The sequence below is a fragment of the Anguilla rostrata genome, chromosome 1 (genome assembly GCF_018555375.3).
Source record: "Anguilla rostrata isolate EN2019 chromosome 1, ASM1855537v3, whole genome shotgun sequence".
Lineage (NCBI taxonomy): Eukaryota > Metazoa > Chordata > Actinopteri > Anguilliformes > Anguillidae > Anguilla > Anguilla rostrata.
Window position 1 is genome coordinate 41,662,364 of NC_057933.1, and position 20,405 is coordinate 41,682,768.

The following is a 20,405-nucleotide window of genomic DNA, read 5'->3' on the forward strand; positions in this document are numbered from 1 at the left end:
AAGAGGGAAAAAATGTTTTGGCTATGCAACCCAGTTGTGGATATGGCATTGGAAGCAGGATGCTTACGTTCAAGAGGACATTATAACTATGGTGAAATATAGCAGCTCTGATCATAAACTCCAGTAAAGGCCAAGACATTTTGGCCAAAAACCTAGCAATCCTCCCTCCCCAAAAAGCTTAAACTTGGCCACAAATGGATTTTTCCACAAGATAGATTCCAAGCATACCTCAAAATCAACCAAGAAATGATTAACTGACCACAAAATTATTGTAATTATAATCTCAGTCACCAGACATGAACCTGAATGAAAAATTGCGGTTTGAATTGAAGAGGGAAGTCGACAAGCACAAACAACCAAAGGACCTGAAGGATCTTTAAAGTTTTTGTATGGAGGAATGGTCCCCCAAAATATGTTCATTAATATTTCTGACATATATCTTTTTGGAAATACTAGTTAAAAATTGTGTTTTCTCTGAGTAGTCATGCATAAAAAATATAATCGTTCCCATTTTTTGAGTATAGAATATATCTTATTATCCAGGTTGTTAATTTTATGCAGTTTTTTTACTCATCATTATCAAGGTTGCCAATAATTCTGAAGGGAACTGTATATCCCCTCTGCCTGAAGCCATAATCAGTTTCCCCTTCATTGAATTTGACCCGATTTGAACAACCATACACTGACACCTTTAGTTTAGAAGGGCCCTTAGGGCTGAGGGCATGGGACTGCCTATATTCAGACCAAGGGCTTGAGGGCTCAAAGAAGAAGCAGGCAATTTTTTGGAAAAACTTTAATTTATAATACATCATCATACAATTAAAACACAACAAATCAGTAATCCAAAATTATTCTAAAATTTCACAAGAAATGTCTCTCATGCTGACAAGCTGCTTTCATTGCTCTTGAACAGGATACTAATGTGTCTAGTAGTAATATTTTTTGATCAAATGACAAAGTTGGGGTTCTTTATTATAATGCTCTGGATGGCTTATCTTATGACCCCACAAGAATAAATATTTAAATAGCATATGCGCTTAATAAGCATGACTACTTCCATGGGGACACAGACAAACACAAAAACTGTTGGCCTCAAATCTGCCCCTAGGAATGCCAGCATACCTTGAGAAAGATAAAGCATTTATTTAACTGCCCTTCGTACATGAAATACTACATACTGTACATGCTGCCCTACATCTGTGTAGGCCTGTGTTTAGAAGTATGATGACCTAACACACTTGTAAATGTAGTCCTGAGTTTAACAGTGAACCTTTAAAGATGACTCAGTACACTCAATATTTCAGGCCTGTGTTTTTGGTCTTTACCATACATGATGACCAACACACTTGACGGGACTATATGAAATGTATACCATGTCTTTCCTTGGAGTGATTAAACACTTTGTTTATGTAACAGCTCACTACCGGCCGCCCTACAACCACTTTTGGACTCTCATTTGTACTGGGTGCAAAGGTCAAAGGTCACTCTCCCAGATCTCCTTTCTGTTTGGGCTGCTGCTTGTAGTAATGCGAGGCGTAGATTCCCTCTTCATAGTTGCCCTCCCCTGCAAACTGTGCATCAGACCAGTCCTGCTCTGTTTCAAGGCCGTGAGACCAGTATCCTTTAATTTCCATCTGGGTGAGACAGACACACAGAGTAGCAGCCATTAGCCCTGCAGACACATTTACCTCTGGCTCCAAAGTCTCACTTTTTGAAGGGGTAGTTGTCCTCCATATCCACAGGTATAGTTTTAACTGTCTCTGATATGATTTGATACCAAAGCATTCAGCTGAATGTAAAAACATTATACAAATAAATGATAATAAGAATAACAGATCTAGATACCCAGAACAGTCCACACCCCTTCAGAAAGTGCAAAGGGAGCTTTTTAAAGAGTAAGTGAACTAGCTCTTCACACAAAAAAACCTTTCATCTGTTTACTGTCTCCAGGCTTTATATGGCATATGGAAAATTATTCACATATAATAATAAATAGGAGGGAAAAAATCATTAAGCCAATATAAGTTGCTCAGAGGAAAGACTGTTTCAACTGATTTCATAAATACCTCACGCTGTTCAACTCAAAACTTGCTGAGTGCTCAGAGTGCATTGCTACCTTTGCTTTCAGCTGTTCCTTCTGCAGCATCCTGTCAAGCCTTCTGGTGCCACATAAAAAACTGTGCTTAAAGGGTGTCCAGAAAAGTTATTATGTCTAATTTTTTAGTAATCCAATATCATTTGCTTGCTCTGTTTGCTGAAATATGAAAATGACGTGGGTAATTTTTATTTGGTGGAAAAAAGTAAGTGTGACAGCACCAGGATGAATGCTTGAACGAGAACAATCAACTGAAAGCAGCTGAAACAGGGCCATGCACCCTGCCCCAGTCCGCAATATCAATTTTGATTGAATAATAAAAATACTTCAGTCTGGTCTGATTGAATTGCATATGTCCCTTTTTGACAAAAGGTTTTACTTTGAAACCTTCAATTTCAGTTAATAAGACTGCCAATGTACACTTTTGTTCCCATAAATGTATTGTTCCTGTGCTATATTTTAAACTGATCAGGTGTAAGTAAGAAAGCTGTTTTTATGAAACTACTTCAAACAGTAGCTATGAATTATAATGTATCTCCGTGCAGATTATTATATAATAATCAACCCTTCAAACCAATCATGTAGAGTATAAACTTTTGTATATGACATGGCTTATGTTGCTTTGCACAACTCATAGTGCCAGTGATCTTTTCTCACAGTCTCTGCTGAGCTATTCACCCTCACTTCCTCAGGTGAACTGTGTAACACCCACCTCATCATCATCCTGCAGGTGCTGCTGTGAAAACTGCAACATCTCCAGCTGCATCGTGGTCTGATTAAAGTATCGCACCGCTTCCTGTCAATAAAAGAAAATGGCACCAATGTCAACTTCTTCTGAGCAGCTCTCTTAGGCCAGGATAAAGGCAGCTTTGCGTAGACCATTGTAAATGGTAATGTTACCGCACTGTTTTGAAGGGGGAAACCAATTCCTGCTGTATTTGCAATTTCTGCTGTGTACGTTCAATTTGTCAAAATAATAAAGTGGCCTAGCTATTTAATAAAATTTATTTAATGGAAAAACAGACTTTCCCCTGCAATTACCGATGAACAAATTGGTAAAGCACTGGGGAAACTGGATTGAGTATGTAACCTCTAAATGACCCGACTTTGTTCCAAGACAGAATGAAGGAAACTAAAATTAAAACACATGTATGTATTTGGACAAATTAATTAGTACCATCTCCCTTGTCTATTTGTACACAGTTTGTAGTAAACTCATATGTGGGGAAAAGGAGAAAGAAAAGGGAACAGATGTATACCCACACAGATAATTATTTGTATGACATACAGGCAATAAAAAACATCAATGTAATTGTAAATAACTGATGTGTGAAATCACCGAATCGTGATATTGAAATAATATGTATCTCTGTTTCCCGCTACAAAATAATTATAAAAGATAAATCTTGTGGGAGGAAGATTAAAATACAGTCTCATAAAAACCTCTAGTTTACCTCCTCCTTTCCCACTGTTGTGCACCTCTCCTCAATTTTGTATTTATGAATACATACTCATATTGAGGCTCAACTGACACAAGCAAATGGTCTTTTCCCCATCACAACAGTTATTACTAAAACAAGAAAAAATCCCAGCTTTGACTTACTTCAGTTTTCATTATGGCACAGCCTACAGAGGAGCATGAACAACAACTATCAGTGATATCAACTGAGAGAGAATGAGGGGAGGGGACATACAGCCCTGGGTCTGAAGTCTTCCTCGGTGAGACCCCATTTGTCTTTGTGAAGCTGGTAGTAAGCCAGGTTGCTTTTCATGACCTTATCACTGGGGTCAAACAACATGTAGCTGGCCACACATGGCACTGCCTTCTTCGTGTCATTCACTGGAAAACAGCATAACATAAATATTACGCAAGCTTCAGCAATATTTCAAATTATATAAATGCGTAGATAATATGCAACAAACTGTTGTCAGACTCAACAGCTAGCTGAAAACATACATTTGTAGTGTTACCTGTTAATCTACACTAGAGCAAACATATGTTTTGTCTACTATATGCCTTAAAATAAAACCTAGTTACTTCTGGATTATACATTGCTAACTAGGAATGAATGATTGAAGTATAATAAAACTATTCCTTATTCCTCATGAAAGCATCAAAAATATAGGTAAGTACAATGAACAGACAATTGGCATGCAAATGAACAGAGCAGCTTTTGGTTTTCAAACATTTCATGTAAACTTTTAAGCATTGGCCAAGGAAAATAATTACAATTATGGATAAGGGTGTGCCTTATAATTAATATCCAACTAGTTTTTATGTGGTAGTAATGAATATACCAAAGATATATTCTTAAAATTTAATCCTATCAAGGACACAACTGGGAACACAAAATCTCTAGATTGATGGACTCAGAAGTAGAGTGCATACTTATAGGACTTCTAAAAAAGCATATAGCTGCATGTGTGGCAATGACCATAAGCAGGGATTAGGCATGAATCAGTTCATATTATCTCATGAGCTCAAATGAACAGTTATGCATACTAAGAATGTTTAATGGTGGCCTGATTGATTGCAGTTTGGAAAGTCTTCACTTGAAAATGGCATGCAATGAATGTTACTATAAATAAAGTAGCTGAGTAATGGCTTATGGAAGGGCAGCAGTTCCTAAGTGCTGTCACCCAGTGCATAATATAGACTACAATTATGGCCTGATATTCAACTTCAACTCAAGGGTTATGCTATCTCCCCACAGCAATGTCCACCAATGTCCTTTTATCTGCATTTTAACAAGATGCACCAACCAAAAACAACAACTTAACATGCTTGTTTTGAAAACGTATAACTTTCATTTGACAGATAAGGTTTGTCAGCAGTGCAAACACTTCATCACAAAGGTGGCATCTTCAATGAATTTAAACTCATCTCAGAATAAAACAAATCATGCAGATTTAGTTTTATGAATACAATCAATGTTCAACACTTACACTTATAATATGCAAACTGTAAGTAGTGATACATTGTTGCCACAAACTTCTCGATGACAAATCCACCCACAACTGGAGTGAGTTCACTTTCGCACTTGACTTTCCGCTTCAATGTTTCTGTGTAATGGTCTAAAAAACAAAAATGACACAAATATGACAATTCACAAATATCGACTCAAACTAAAAATGTAATACGTAGATCTCTGAATCACCCTTTTTCCTTACCTTCTCAAGTCACAGTTTATTGTTTTACAATAAAGACACAGTTTAAGGCAGATTTTAAAACGGGGGAATGAACCAAGAAATGTCACAATGAGCATAGCACACTGAAGGCCCTATTTGGGTGATTAAAAAGCAGTTGCACTCTAGGCCTGTTCAAACTGTATATAAATGTCATAAGTATGTAGACAGAGCTCGCTAATTCATGCGCGAGTGCCTGGGAATAAATACATTCAAGACAATTCCCATTTTAATGGCTTCAACTGACATTGTTCAAACTGCTAGAGAGCACCCTTCTGAATATCCCCTCAAATTCTGCTTGCTGCGTGGTTAATGTGAGGTACAAAAGTAATTAATTTAATAAATAACCATCGGCAAGCCCCTCCTCTCATGCTTGGTTCCTTGTGTCCTATGTACAAACCTGACACATCCAAGCATATCACAAAGTGAAATCAAAACAATCCTCTTCTATATACAACTTAAAAGTGTCCACAGTTGAGGGAAGTGTTAAGCCATGGAAATTTTGCACTAATTAATACTATAGCTACTGATTATAAAAGCTAGTGTCCTCTGGTACTTACTTGACTTTAATATACAAAGCACTCTTTTGTTTTGTTGCAATGCCAAACAACAGAAATAGAAAATTATCACAATTTAACAGGCTGTCCAATTAGCAAATTCTGTCAGGTTGTTTTAACCAGCCATACATAATAAGCTAGCCAGCCACCTTATTAGATAACTGGAGTGGTGTTATTTAGCTAGGTATTAAAGCAGTAAACATACAGGTTTAGCTAGCTACCAACTGTGGTTAAGTAAAACTTGAAAAAGCTGCAAAGAATTGGCACCATATTTTTGAAATACTCGCTTCCCAATGCTGTGCTGTACAATTTTTTTAACTGTAGGTTAGTGTGGTCACATGGGACATTAAAACCAAGACTTATTAACTGCTAACATTATCAGTTAGTTTACAATTACCTGTATTGGATTTACAATACAGCATTAATCATAATGACAGCACTGGTATGATTGACAATAGATAAGATAACTAAGAAGCTGTTAAGATGGCATGGTGGGATGTGTTCCAAGTTCGAATAGTGACATATTTCTGTGGACAAAATATATTTGAACAATAAGCAATTTCTCAAAATAAAATCAATCAAATATTTTTTTCCAAATATTTCTAATTAAGACATATGCAAATAATTTATATTCTCACTGATCATCATAGTGGTAGTACTCACACTTACAGAAATCTTTTCACTATTTAAATATTTATAATTATCCTGCCATCATTTTGATGCATAAATATCTGCATATCCTTTACTTCTGTGCCAATGTGTCTGCATTTATTTTCCAGAAATGAAATATGACTAAAATAGTGATGAAATCAGTGGGGGAAAAATATTACCCAACAAGCTGAAAAACAGAACAAACTATACTGTATGACCAAAGGTATCTGGGCACCCCTTGGTTCAGGGCTGTTTTTCATGTTTTGGGCTAGGGCCCTTAGTTCCTGTGAAGGCAAGTTAGTTCTTAATCCTGCAGCACACAACCACACTCCAGATGATTCTGTGCTTCCCCAACAGGGGAAGGCCCTTTCCTGTTTCAGCATCACAATTTCCCCGGGCACACAGCAAGGTCCATATAAAAATGGTTTTGTCGAGAACAGTGTGGAAGAACTGACTGGCCTGCACAGAGTCCTGACCTCAACCCCATCCAACACTTTTGGGATCAATTGGAAAGCCAACTGCAAGCCATGCCTAATCGCTCAATCGGTGCCCGACCTGCAGCAATGCTCCAACAGCCTTCCCAGAAGAGTGGAGGTTGTCACAGCAACAAAGGGTGGACCAACTCCATATTAATGGCCATGATTTTGGATGAGATGTTGGATGTCAGGTGTCCACATACTTTTGGCCATGTAGTGTAGCTAGTTTGATGCATTTGCAATCTTCCAACCAAGATAAACCTGGACAAACTGACTTCTATAATAATCAGATAATGTTAGCACGCCTGCATTTTTCCAAAATTAACTACTTGCTTCATGGCTTGCTAATTAACAGTGTTGGGAAAAACAGTATGTAGATGCTTACGCCGCGTTTCCACCGCAGGAACTATACCCCGGAACTAGGAACCTTTTGAGGAACTCAGTGCGTTTCCACCGCAGGAACTAGGGTCTAAATTTAGTTCTGGGGGCTTTGTTTTACCCCCCAAAACGTTCCTGCTCGGGGGGTAGTACTTTCCGAAAGTACAGGAACCTTTTGGGTGGAGCTTGCAGCGCTGAACATTTCTGATTGGTCGAGTACTCGTAGCATTTGTGTTGTATTTATTTTCCGCCATTACCCGCCATGTTTGAAAATATGCAGCGGCAAACCAATTTATTTTCATAATAACTTCAAATCAAACTTGTATGTTATGCGGCGCAGTAGCCTACTTTTGGTTATAGCCTGTCAACGTCTTGGAATTATAACGTGTGCTCTTCTGTTCTTTTCTTGCTTTAGTAGGCTATTCGTTTTATAAAATGCTAAGCATTCGTGCTGGGACAGCATATTACGTAGGCTACCAAAACATTCAAACGGATTAATTCGGTTGCTGAATATTTTCTTCCGGATTTTCTTTGTTAGCCCGTTGTAATTGACTCAAAACGTTTGATACAGTTATGTGAGGTATGCGGTAGATCTGCATAATTAACATTGGTGATACAGTACAAGCAAACTGGAAATCACCTTCCGCACTTTTATCCGGGTAAAATAACAGGTTAATTCTAGTAATCTTCCCTTTAGCCTTTTCAGACTGCCGTAATTTTACTCAATTTTACTGCCATTTTTCAATTCCACGAAAAGACCATGAAGACTATGGACTCATTTATGGTGCATGGTTCGCATCTGGAGGGCACACATCGCTGCTCGGCTAGCAGTAACTTCGAAGGAAAGCAAACGGTGGCTGTACCACTACTAATTTACATTTTCACGCAAGTCCGAGTTTTCGTTCTATTCTTGTCATTTTGCGATTAGCCTATATGGAATTGACGACGAGAAAGTAATAAAACAGCAAATTGTTTACAACGTGTGCATGTTTTCTGCTGTTAATGAATGTGTTTGAGAGGATATATGAAAATCAATAAATACAAAAGTAACCATATATAGTCATTGTTGGTAACCCGTTGTATATAAGTGGAATAAACCCCTCCGGGCTGTCCCGGTTATTAGAAAATAATGTAGGCTACTTCGGTGGTAGTATGGGGTTACAGAAGAAATCATATGACAGATGGACCGACGACAACGTCAGTGGGCTAATTTGCCTAATCTTCTCGGTACTTTAGACCCCGGTGGAAACGCAGACAACCATTGGCTGAAGGAACCTTTTAGTTCCTGGTAAAGTAGTTCCTGGGACTGAAAGTTCCAGGTAATTTTGGTGGAAACGCGGCTTTAGTTATGTAATTTACAGTATTTATATAATTGGACCAGAAGTATCACTTGGTATTCGAGCTAGTTGCCAACAAATGTATAATTTATAGGAAGCCATATAATAGAAAGAGTTGTAGACAATAAATTGTGGGCCCTCTCACAAGGAAGCCTCCAATTGGAAGGGTACAAAAGAGGCAAGACAAGCTCACTAAGGTTTGCCTCCTACGGGATTCGGCCGCCATACAAATGGCAGCACGCTCACAACAAGGGCAGGGTTGGCAAACGTGGCTGTAGGGGCGGACTGGGACACATGAATGGCCTTGATGTTTCTCCTACCGGCTATGGAGGCATAAAAGTCTTTGAAGTCAAGGATTTCTCTGGAGCCCTCAGAGGCAGCCAGGCAGCTGTCATAGGCCTTGAGAAAGTCGCTGAGGGCCAGCTCCATGTCCGACACGACGCGCCTGTAGTTCTCCGCATTGTGGGCTCGTACAGCCCTGAGGAACGGTGCCTGCAAAATAGGAATGCACTCAGCAAAAAGCTGTGCTTCCCAAGCCAAGCATGCATATGGCAACTGTCCCATTTAAAGCCTGTTCTACTTCAGTTTTAAAATATTACTCCTTTTCCTGTATTTTCACCTTAACCCAAATAGACTTTTGTTCTAAAAAAAAAATATTCCGAATGGAAAGGCAGGAGATACCCTGGTACCTGAAACCTTCCCTGCCTGGAGACTATGAGGTGGGTCACTGCACTGAGGGAAACTGCTGTAACTGGCTATATCACCTCAGAGATCCTCTCTCATGCAATTCTTTGTGCTCCGCAGGACAGAATAAATTGCACAAATTTACTTTAGCTTTAGCATTTAGCATTTCACTGATGTTACTGAATTAATCTCTCAGCTTCATATGAAAAAAATAAAGAAATTCACATACGCAAAATTGTCAGTTTTCCCAATGCAGCTGATTTCTTGAGTTTCACGAGTTACAAGATTATACAATTTTCATTTCAAGGAATTTTGAATGTCAAAACCCTACTAAAGAGGCATAATGACTGCCAAACTTGATCCTCAAGCCTGTCTACGCTGGTTTTCATACCACACAATATTGGAGTGGTTTTGGGGGGTTTTGCGGATGCTGAATCCATTTCTGACATTTTCAAAATTCTAAATGGCTGTTTAAACCAGAAGTGGCCATATTTCAACTCCCAGTGGGCCAATTTTGATTAATTTTGAGTCAATTTTGAGGTTATTTATATGCTTAATACATTGGACCTGCATTTCAAGCTGTTAAGTGTTGTCTTAATATAATCACTATCAAAAGTTGGCAAAGTGAGTTATGCTAATATTAGCTAGCTAACAATAGCTAACTAACTAGCTGGTTTAAACGGCCATTTTGAATTTTTAAAATGTCAGAAATTTATTCAGCACCCTCAAAAACCCCCAAAATCACTCCAATATTGGCCAAACCGGCCAAGCATTTGCTGAAATATTGTCCATATAGGTGATTATGCTAATTAATGCTAATTATGCTAATTGCCCAACATATGCAAGTTAGCATCCGGCAGTTTCTAAATGCTGGGGACCCATACTGTACATTTCTAACATAAAACTTTGGGGTACTCAACATTTCTGGGTTCACAATAGGGCTCTATAGGCTGGTAAATTAAAAAAAATTTAAATTACAGTTCCAAATATAACCAGGTGTTCATTGTTTTTAATTTGTGTTTAATGTGTAGTGACGGACAGTTTATCTTCTTAATATATACTGATGTCATATTATTTCATGATACACATTTCATACTCATTTCAGCACATTTAATTGCATTAGCTACGGCCAATTATTCTCTATGAGACCTCCCCTAAATAACACAAACCTGTATGTCAACATAAATGATAAACATTAGAAATGACCAAAGATACTGGTAGAAATGCATGTATTTCCTACTATCACACATGGGGCTCTCACTCTACTACCACCATTAGCTTAGCTAGCTTCTAATTCAGCAATGTGATACACGATCATTTAAAGCAACCACAACAGAGGCTATAGCAGAGCATGCACACTTAATCAGATAAGACAACAAGGTCTACTTGCAGTGAACAAAAAAATTCTATTTATGTAATGGTGTGTGGTGCATTTCACTGAAATAGTTTTGCACTCATACTCTTAAAAGAAAGGTTTATGTCAGTTGTAATTCATTGTTACTTTATGGAGTTCACTTTCATTTTCATACGTTAAAAGCTTTTCTGAAGAAAATCTCATCACCTTTCAAGAGGACAACAGCTCTGTCCAAAGAGTATGAATAGCATGACACCAATATTGTCCACATCATGGCCGTCTCAGTTCATCTTATGGAGCATGTATGTGATATTCTGAACAAGGGCTGAATCAGAATTTACCGTGTCCATCAGCCTGAGGTGGCTGACCTTCTCTTTAAATAGTAATGACATATTCCTCACACACAATTTCAAATGCTAGTAGACTCTATCCCACAGTGTATGCATATTGTATAGGCCACATGCCCATAAATCTGTGACTACCACACTTCCCAGTGGTGTTTCCATTTTGCATCCTCTATACCAGAATTGACAAGGTGTTTCAAGCTGACTCAAGCACAGTGATACACATGCTAACAGTTCAGCATCTGCCAGTAGGTACAGATGTCTCATAGGTCATCATATTCAACCTACAGCTTATGTGTTATATGTCCATTCATTTAATTTAGCATAGGAGGAAGAAAATAATTTTTCCTCTTCATTTAAAGATTTCTGTGAGCTGGAGGGAAAGATGAATGGCTGTAAAGTGTGTTACCTCTGTGGTCTGCCAAATGTTTCTGCTAACACATTCTCAGGCTATCAAGGATGATGTTACAACATGTACAGACAGGATGCTATTAGTTTTCAGCCTCACATTACTGCTGTGTCCAGAATCTCAACCGGTATTGCAGCATATCTCCTAAATAGCTATTGTCAAGAAAGTGCTCACCGTGCACTACAGAGGACTTTGCATCAACAGATGTAACATCAATATGCTGTTTTCACCTGCACAAATGTGACCCAGGAATTAAACACAGGTCTGTCTTTTCTGCCAAATGGATAGAATTGAAATTAATGCAACCACCACAAATATGCATTAACTACTTCTGTTAAAATGTTTGCCATTCAGTCTGTGGCACCCAGCACACATACGTTTTCCCTCCCACATTTTTCCATTCATATTGCCTCTCCCTGTGATTATGACTTTTTCTAGCCCTAATGGCATTCCTTAATCATATAACATGCACCATTTATAAGTCACTGTCGAATAGTGTTCGCTAAAATGCCTAAATTGTAAATTATATGTTTTCCCTATTGTACATCACCTGGCAATTTGATCAAAAATGGCTTGTTTCAAGTGGGCAAGGCAAAGTGGCAGAATTCAGTTAATAATTTTGCTCTTGTTACAGAAATGTAAAAAAATTGTATTTACCATTGTTGGAAAAATATTTTAATTATACTTAAAGAAACAACCTGTAGAGATGTATTTTAATTCCTGGAACTAAGAAGAGCAGTTGCAATTATTTTGGTGGATTAATTCCAAATCCTGGGACTTCCTTGCATCTAACTCTGCAAAAGCAAGAACAACAAATTGATCTTTTCTTATTATGAACTGAGTGAGACTCTTGCCTCATAGGACCTTGTTTCCAGGTTGCGCAGGTGCTCCTGGGATCCTGGCAGGCTCCTGTAGTAGTCCATGTTCCTCTTCATCATCTTATCTTCAGGCTGCTTCAGCATAAAGGTCTGAGTAGCTGCTATAGCCTTCGCCATGTCATTGGACTGAGAAGAGGGCAGTCAGAGAGCGCTTTAATACACAGCACAAGACACCCATTTTTGACCCAAGCATGTGTGCGTGTGTAACTTACAATATAATATGTAGTCTCTAACTGTCTTAATCTTAACTGTCCTATTCCACAGATTATATAAGCAGTTGAACGCATCCAGCACCAATGTTTGTTAGTGCATTACAGCATTTTATAGTGTTATCTTCAATTGAATTGGCTTTACTTTAGTCAAATATCATCTGAATTTTATTTTATTATATTATTAAAATATCCATTCTTCAGATATTATACAATTCAATTTGCTATTGCTGAAATGTTCTGGGTTCCCGTGGCTATTGTCAAGCAAGTGAATTATTATCTTCCAACATAACTTACTGTCAGGAAAGAAATTGGTTGAACTTTAGAAGCAAAATGGCCAAGAAAATGGCCCACCTTTCATTTAAGAGAAACAAGGGTTGGGTGCTGCTTAAAGTGATTGTAAAGTAGCTGAAAATAGTTGAAATAAACATAATTTATCACAGAGGGATATATCCACAACATTTCCACCAAATATATATTCAGAGTAACGTCAATAGCTAACAACACACATTTCAAATTAGGCATAAAGTCTGTATTGAAAAAACCTCAGGATTGTATGAGAGTGGTCGGTAGTGCCCCACCACTCCGCTCCCCCCAAAGCGTACCACCCACAAGTAAGCGAACACACATGGCTAGCGTGGCTACATCTGCCTATCGAGAATAACAGAGGGCTTCAGGGTTGCAAGTGCAATAAAACGGTCTGTAGGCTCATCAGACAAAAAAAGAAATTCAGATCACTAAAAAATAGCTAGCTACAGTGCTGCAAAAAAGTATTTGTCTCCTTCCTGATTTCCTCTATTATTGTATATTTGTCACACTGAATGATTTCAGAGCTTTAGACAAAATGTAATGTTAGACAAAGAGCACCTCAGTGAACACAAAACACAAAATATTTTATTTAATTTATTTAATGAAAAAAGCTCTCGAACACCCATATCGCCCATGTGAAAGTAACTGCCCCCTTAGTTACTCAATCACCAAACCTCTAAACCTCACTCATATTGAATCTTACCACCAGAGTGAAGTAGTCACCACAAAGTTTCTACAAGCACACTATGTCGCGATAAAAGGAAATTCCAGAAGAGATAAGGAAAAAAGCTGAAGTTGAAATATATCATTCTGGAAAGGGTTACAAAGCTACTTCTAAGGCTCTGGGACTCAAAACCACAGTGAGAACCATTATCTCCAAAGGAGAACACTTGAAACAGTGGTGAATCTTCCCAGGAGTGGCCAGCCGGATGAAGTTTTTCCTAGGGCGCAGAAACAACTCATCCAGGAATTCACAAAAAGGTCCCAGAAGAATACCCAAAGAACTGCAGGCCTCTCTCGCCTCAGCTATGGTCAGTGTTCATGAATCCACAATAAGACAGAGACTGGGCAAAAATAGGATTCATGGGCCAGGTGGAAACCACTGCTAACCAAGAGAAACATCAATGCTCATCTTACATTTGCAACAAAGCACCTGAATGATCCCTGAGCCTTTTGGGATAATGTTCTATGGATGGAGTCAAAAGTGGAACTTTTTGCATGATACAGGTACCATTATATCTGGAGTAAAGCAATTGTAACATTTCACAGTAGGAACATCATGTCAGGAGGTCCGCCTGAGTTTCCGTTCTGTCTCTTTTTTTTATTTTTTTTATTTTTATTTTTGTATGTATGCTTTTGTGCTTTTTGTGTATGTGTGAGCGCATGGGGTGTGCCTTGGTTTCAGGTTCCTGGTTCCCGCCCACGCTCCGCCCCCAGTCCTGCCTGTCTGTATTATTCAATCAAGCCTCACTGCATCATGCAATCAAGCCTCTGCCGCCGTCTCCACCTGCTACTCATCTTCTACTCAGTTTCCTTAGCTATATATTCTGTTAGCCCTATTAGCCTGTGCCAGATCGTGCCTTGGTTTTACTCAGCGCCGTTCAAGCCTTCTATGTCTAGCTGTACTTCCTGGTTTTCGAATTTTGCCTGTTTTCGCCAACTATGAATTTAGCCTGCCTGCTCTGTTAATGATTGCTTCTGGTTTTGGATTCTTGCCTGTTTAACTGACCTGGTCTCAGATTCCGTTTCTGTACCTTTGCCGGTTTGAATTTGGGATTGTTTCGGATCATCGACCTTCACCTGGATTGTGATTTACGAGACTGTTGTTTTGCTGGTTCTGTCACTCTGTTTTGTGATAATAAATCGCCAAGTATTTCTCGGATTGTTTTGGTCTGCTTCTGAGTCCTACCCCGGAACCTGACACATCATACCAACAGTCAAACATGTGGTAGTGTGATGAATGAATGAATAAATTAATCATTGTATTTATATAGAATTTTTTCAAACACTCAAAGTGCTTTTACAGTTATGAGTGGGAACTCACCTCACCCACCACCAATGTGTAGGACCCACCCGGGTGATGCACAGCAGCCATTTTGTGCCAGAACACTCACCACACATTAGCTAAGGTGGAGAGGGAGAGAACATTTTTTAGCCAATTAAATCAGGGGATAATTAGGTGGCAAGTTTGAGCAAGGTTGGGAATTTAGCCAGGACATCGGGGAACCCCCTACACTTGTGCAACAAGCGTCATGAGGTCTTTAATGACCACAGTGAGTCAGGACCTTGGTTTAACATCGCATCTGATAGACGGCATCTCCAACAACACAGTGCCCCCATCACTAAACTGGGGCATTGGGGTTTTTTATTTCACCAGAGGGAGGACTGCCCCCTGCTTGCCCACCAACACAACTTCCAGAAGCAACTAACCAGTCTCCCAAGCAAATACTAACCAAGCCCACACTTTTTTAACTTTAGGCGTTCAGCAGGAGCAGGGTGCATGGTGGTATGGCTGCTGGCTAAATGGTGTGATGGATGCTTTGCTGCCTCGGGACCTGGACAACTTGCCTTTATTGAAGGAACCATGAATTCTGCTTTACACCATAACATTCTTCAGGAGAATGTCCGCTCGTCTGTCTATGTGAGCTGAAGCTGAAGCGTAATTGAGGTATGCAGCAAGACAATGATCCAAAATACAAAATCAAGTCCACGTCTGATTGGCTGAAAACAAACAAAATTAAAGTTTTGGAGTGTCCTAGTCAATGTCCTGATTTGAACACAATAGTGATGCTGTGAAAAGACAGTTCATGCTCAAAAACATAACAATTTGTTTGAATTAAAGCAGTTCTGCAAGAAGAGTGGGATAAAATTCTTCCACAGCAATGTGAAAGACTGATATCAAATTAAGTTTAAGGGGCCAATTACTTTTTCACATGAGGAATATGGGTATTTGATAACTTTTTCACTAAATAAATGTGTTTTGTGTTTACTCAGGTTCCCTTTGTCCAATATTACACTTCGTCTAAAAATCTGAAACCATTCAGTATGACAAATACGCAATAAAAGAGGAAATAAGAAAAAAAGCAAATACCTTTTCACAGCACTGTAGCATAATAGCTACCGGGCAACAGATTTACCGGACCTGGAGGAAGAAATTCTACTAACGCCATCTACAGTAACCAACCCGTAATTTCACTTCACTAAGCTTGACATGGTACTAAGAGACAATCCGTTACAAAGAAATCCATGTTTATCTGACTAAAAATAAAAACAAAACATAATCATGATTTTGTTAATCTGTTGTCAAATCAACGGAAGCTGTTTCGTTGTTTATTCATTTCTGTGAGTAGCCTAATCAATGCAAGTAAGTCATATCTTAGTAATAGCTTAGTTTCAGATATCAAAAAAGATCATTTACATATTTTTAATCACAAAGAATCAAAGACATCTTTAATTGAAATTATGACAAGTTAGAACTAATGTGGAGACAGCTCGAATTTGAATTACGACTAGTCCTAATTTAAGTGGAGATATCTGGAATTCACGTTTTGGACAGTCAAAAGTAATCTTTAATTTGGGGTTCCATACAACTGAATGGTGAAAGTAACTTCAATCTTAATAGACAAAATATAATTAGAGATATCTTAAATTAACATTGTTACTAGTCGAAATGCAATTAGAGATATCTTAAATTAGCATTTTGACTAGTCATACATTAATTAGTCTGACTCATCTCTTCAGGCTGCACCTCTCCCCACCCCTCCCTAGCCTATAGTTTAGCTCAATGTACCTAGTTAGGCTAATACGATCACGTTAGTTTTTATTTGGCAGGATTGTTTTTGTCTGATTCTGATTAGGCGAATGTGGTTTCAGTGCTACTTTGTACTTGGCAGGATTTTTGTTTGTTTGCTGAACAGGTTACTCTACAGGGTTGGAGTCCAGATCTATGTGGTCACTTCTGGCACTACGATCTTTTCTTCACTCTAGTGTGTTTCTTTTGCAACTCTGCACCTTTAACTAATGCACTTGTTGTACGTCGCTCTGGATAAGAGCGTCTGCTAAATGCCTGTAATGTAATGCAATGTAATGTAATTACAGATAGCCTATATGTAATGTGAATCCAGTCACGCTATTAAATGTTAAAAGGGCTTGATTTAAATAAAAGCTTAAACGGCTTGCCATAAGTTCTAATGCAATTCTTGATATCAAAAATAGGCTAGGCCTACCTATTTTACTTGTCAGATTATAATTGCAGATATTTTAAATTATCATAACTACAGGTCACGTTGTAATTATGCCTTGTCAAAATGCATTTGTAGAACTCTAAACTGCAATTACGGATAGTCAAGCGAAACTATTAGGCTACTGTAAATGTTAAAAGGGTTATGACGAGACGACATTACATCATAGCCTACACATTCAGTGTGCAGCGCAAAAATAATAACATGTTTTCCATGAAACGATTGTAATTCCACTTACTTCAAAATATGAAAATTGTAGATATTTGTATGGCTCACGGTTTTCAAAGTCTTCCATGGTCTCTCGACTGGGCATAGTCTCTCTGAAAGCCGGCAAACCTTGTTTGCACCTCTTCAAACACTGGGCTCTTCTCATGATGTTGCCGAATGCATGCAACTCCGGGAACTCTGGAAACTTCTCTCCGTTGTAAAGCCGGGCGGAGCTGCAGTTCAAATTGCAGAAAGCTTCGCTGTCTTTGAAGAATCGATACAATCTCAGACTTACTTCCAAGAAGTCCACACTTTCTTGCCATTTTTCTCTGTTGTACAGGTCCAGAGCGTATTTATAAGCTGTATCAAGAGGCATGAGCTCGTGCCTTGGAAAGCTTGTGAAACTATATTTCTCATATTGTGACAGAACGACCTGGGTAAATGAAAATAAAATAAGCATAACAACTATATCTGAAAAACATCTCATCTTACTTTTATAAGATAACCTATATGTTGAAGAATATTTTAAACACATTTCGTGATTAGATTCGGAATACCCTGCAGATTAAGTAGACAGTTACACGCTGTGTAGACTATGCGGGCGGGGGATCGAGGAACTGTGGAGAAAGAGCAGACGGCCACTCCCACCACCTGCGTTATCGATATAAGGTTTCTCACGGACAAGAAACATGATACGGCATGAGTCGTATCCCGTTGTGGTACAATGAGTGGGTGGCAAGTCTATTTTCGATAAACATTTCCTAACTACTGTCACAGCTAGCTACCACAATGATTATCGCAACGTCAGATTGAACATTTTGGTTGCTAGCTGGTAATAGACTACGCTTCGAAATGCTGTACAGATTGCAGTTGATAGATACACTAAATATAGATATATGGGGCATGCATTTTGTAACTGTTGTTATTTTGGTTATTTTTATGTAGTGGCTGAGCTAGCTAACAAGCAGCTACCCTGAAATACGAGTGATTAACTTGGATTCAGAGGCATATAGGCTAAAGTATCAAAATAGATCGGAGTCATTTGGGTCTCTACTTGGATGGCAGGTAGCTGCCATCTTCCGAGTTGCACCTTGGTGAAACGTGCCCCATGAGCCTTTTCATGTTTTTGCAAAAGAACAACAAAAATGGCCAGACTATCTCTCCTACACATCATTAATTTTGTACCCTGTGATTTCTGGTAAACCACACAATAATTGCTCCGCAACTTAGGTTACTTTTTGCTTATTCCTTGTTTGCTTCTGATGAATTTTGCTGCCTCCAGTGCTGCAATTATGAATTCTCCCAAATTAACAATATCTGTTTAAACCAAAACCAGCACACCTGAGTCAGTCACATCTGTTCATTGTTCACAGTCACCAAATGCAGGATACACAGGCAAAAGAACATGCGCATGTGGTGCTATTTCAGCCTGTAGGACATGTTTAAAAAAAACTTTGAAATCTCTTTAGACTTATTAAATTCCTACGCATTGTTTCTGCTAGATTTTTAAATGAAGCAATGGCCCACCAAAAATGTTTTCAATGCAAAACAATGCACACAATTTGTCTTCCTCAAAAGAATAGTCTATGTGCATGATTAATATGTGCAATTTTCACATCAGCAGAAGGACTGTGGTATGTTTGAAGGGGTGACTGTGGTGATGTATGCGGGAAAGAAAATGTTTAAATGACCACATTGCATTCTAGTATTACCACTCCATAAAAGATTTGTATATGATTTATGGAGTCCACTATTTTCAAGGAAGCCTACACTTAAGGATTTGTGTCATTTAGGTAGCACAATGTCCCTATGCAAATCCATAAGAAACCAAAGGAAAGGTGAGATGTAAGAGGAAACATAGGCCCTACTTATTTGAATGAATCTAGGAAAACACAGGCAGCACTACTTTGGAATATGGGTTATTTATTTTCTGTGAAACATATTGGTGAAAGTTTCATTGTAACTTGACTACATTTTGATATTGATAATTTGTGTAGTTTTGTCTCTGCACGCCCCCAATGCTGCCTGTAATTATGTAATTATCTTTAATTATGTCGCTGGAAGGCTGGGTAATGTGCTACTGACAATAAAATACCTAAGCATCAAGTTAACTGCATATATATGTAATTCAGGAAATGATGGCATACATGATAGGCTACTGTATCTATCCGTCTGTTCTACTGAAATGCTATTTAGTAAGATAGCCATGTCAGACATGGCTTTCCAGCTAGCTACTGTAACATTTTTTCATGCCAGGAAACAGACTAATGCTGGTTTTTCTGCTTACCTTGTAAGCATGGTAGCAATCTGAACCACAAAACAATAAACATTTTTGACCACAGAAATGACACACACACCTCCCACTGAAATCCAAGCTATGCCCAATAAAAACAAAAAAAAGCATAAGGAATTGTGGGAAATGTAGCAGCAAGTCAGAGGCGTGTTTTGGATTCAAGCCCCTACAATATCCCAAGAGAACCACAAATTAAAACTTTTTTTTTTACTTGCCTACAATATAGGGATACATAAAATACAACAAGACCAGGTCAAAACCTAGTATTATGGCTGGACCTAACACACTTCATCCGGCCGACCAATGGTGTAGCTTCATAACTCGGCCGAACAATTGTGTAACTTCATCACTCAGTGACTCAGTCATAGACATTCGCGTTTGTAGGACTGGCCCCGCTGTTGAGGTCCAGCCAAAAATATGAAATTAGGGTGAATTTCCCTAAACATTACGGGTTAAATTTTGGATGAATTAAGGTCAGTTTGACAGAATAGAACTTTAACCTCTATTCTGTCGACCTTTTAGGTGATAGTTAAGAAGTAGCCTATTTCTTAGAAAAACAACAGATTATTAACCAAATTATTGATATATCTACTGGCAAGTTACCTTCACCAATATGTTTCACAGAAACATGTTTTTCAGGGTTCCCTACAGAAAAAAAACAGATTTTCAGCCCTTAAAAACATTCATTTCTGTACCTTCTGACCGCATTTCAACAGACTGAATTCACAAACAACTTCACACATCCACACAATAAAGCCCAAAACTTATTTTGGACTTTATTGGGTGGATGATTTTTC

The 20,405-nt window shown here is 38.5% G+C and overlaps 1 protein-coding gene across 3 annotated transcripts; it reads right to left on the reverse strand.

The window, feature by feature from the left end:
* Positions 1–766: 766 nt before the first annotated feature.
* LOC135255878 (cartilage-associated protein-like) lies at positions 767–17,915 on the reverse strand. 3 transcript variants are annotated; one of them, XM_064337658.1, is made up of 8 exons: positions 17,347–17,464; positions 14,912–15,588; positions 12,326–12,475; positions 9,001–9,172; positions 5,042–5,170; positions 3,790–3,935; positions 2,808–2,891; positions 767–1,634 (listed from the first exon to the last, which is right to left on the reverse strand). In XM_064337658.1, the coding sequence occupies exons 2-8, from the start codon at positions 14,960–14,962 to the stop codon at positions 1,482–1,484; spliced, it is 885 nt and encodes a 294-aa protein (XP_064193728.1). In that variant the 5' UTR covers positions 14,963–15,588; positions 17,347–17,464; the 3' UTR covers positions 767–1,481. The 3 variants fall into 3 exon arrangements, 2 of the variants coding, with proteins under 2 accessions (XP_064193728.1, XP_064193715.1); XM_064337645.1 differs by lacking the exon at positions 14,912–15,588 and having other exon boundaries at positions 17,347–17,915; XR_010330306.1 differs by lacking the exon at positions 14,912–15,588 and having other exon boundaries at positions 1,592–1,634; positions 3,699–3,935; positions 17,347–17,915.
* Between the last annotated feature and the right edge of the window lie 2,490 nt (positions 17,916–20,405).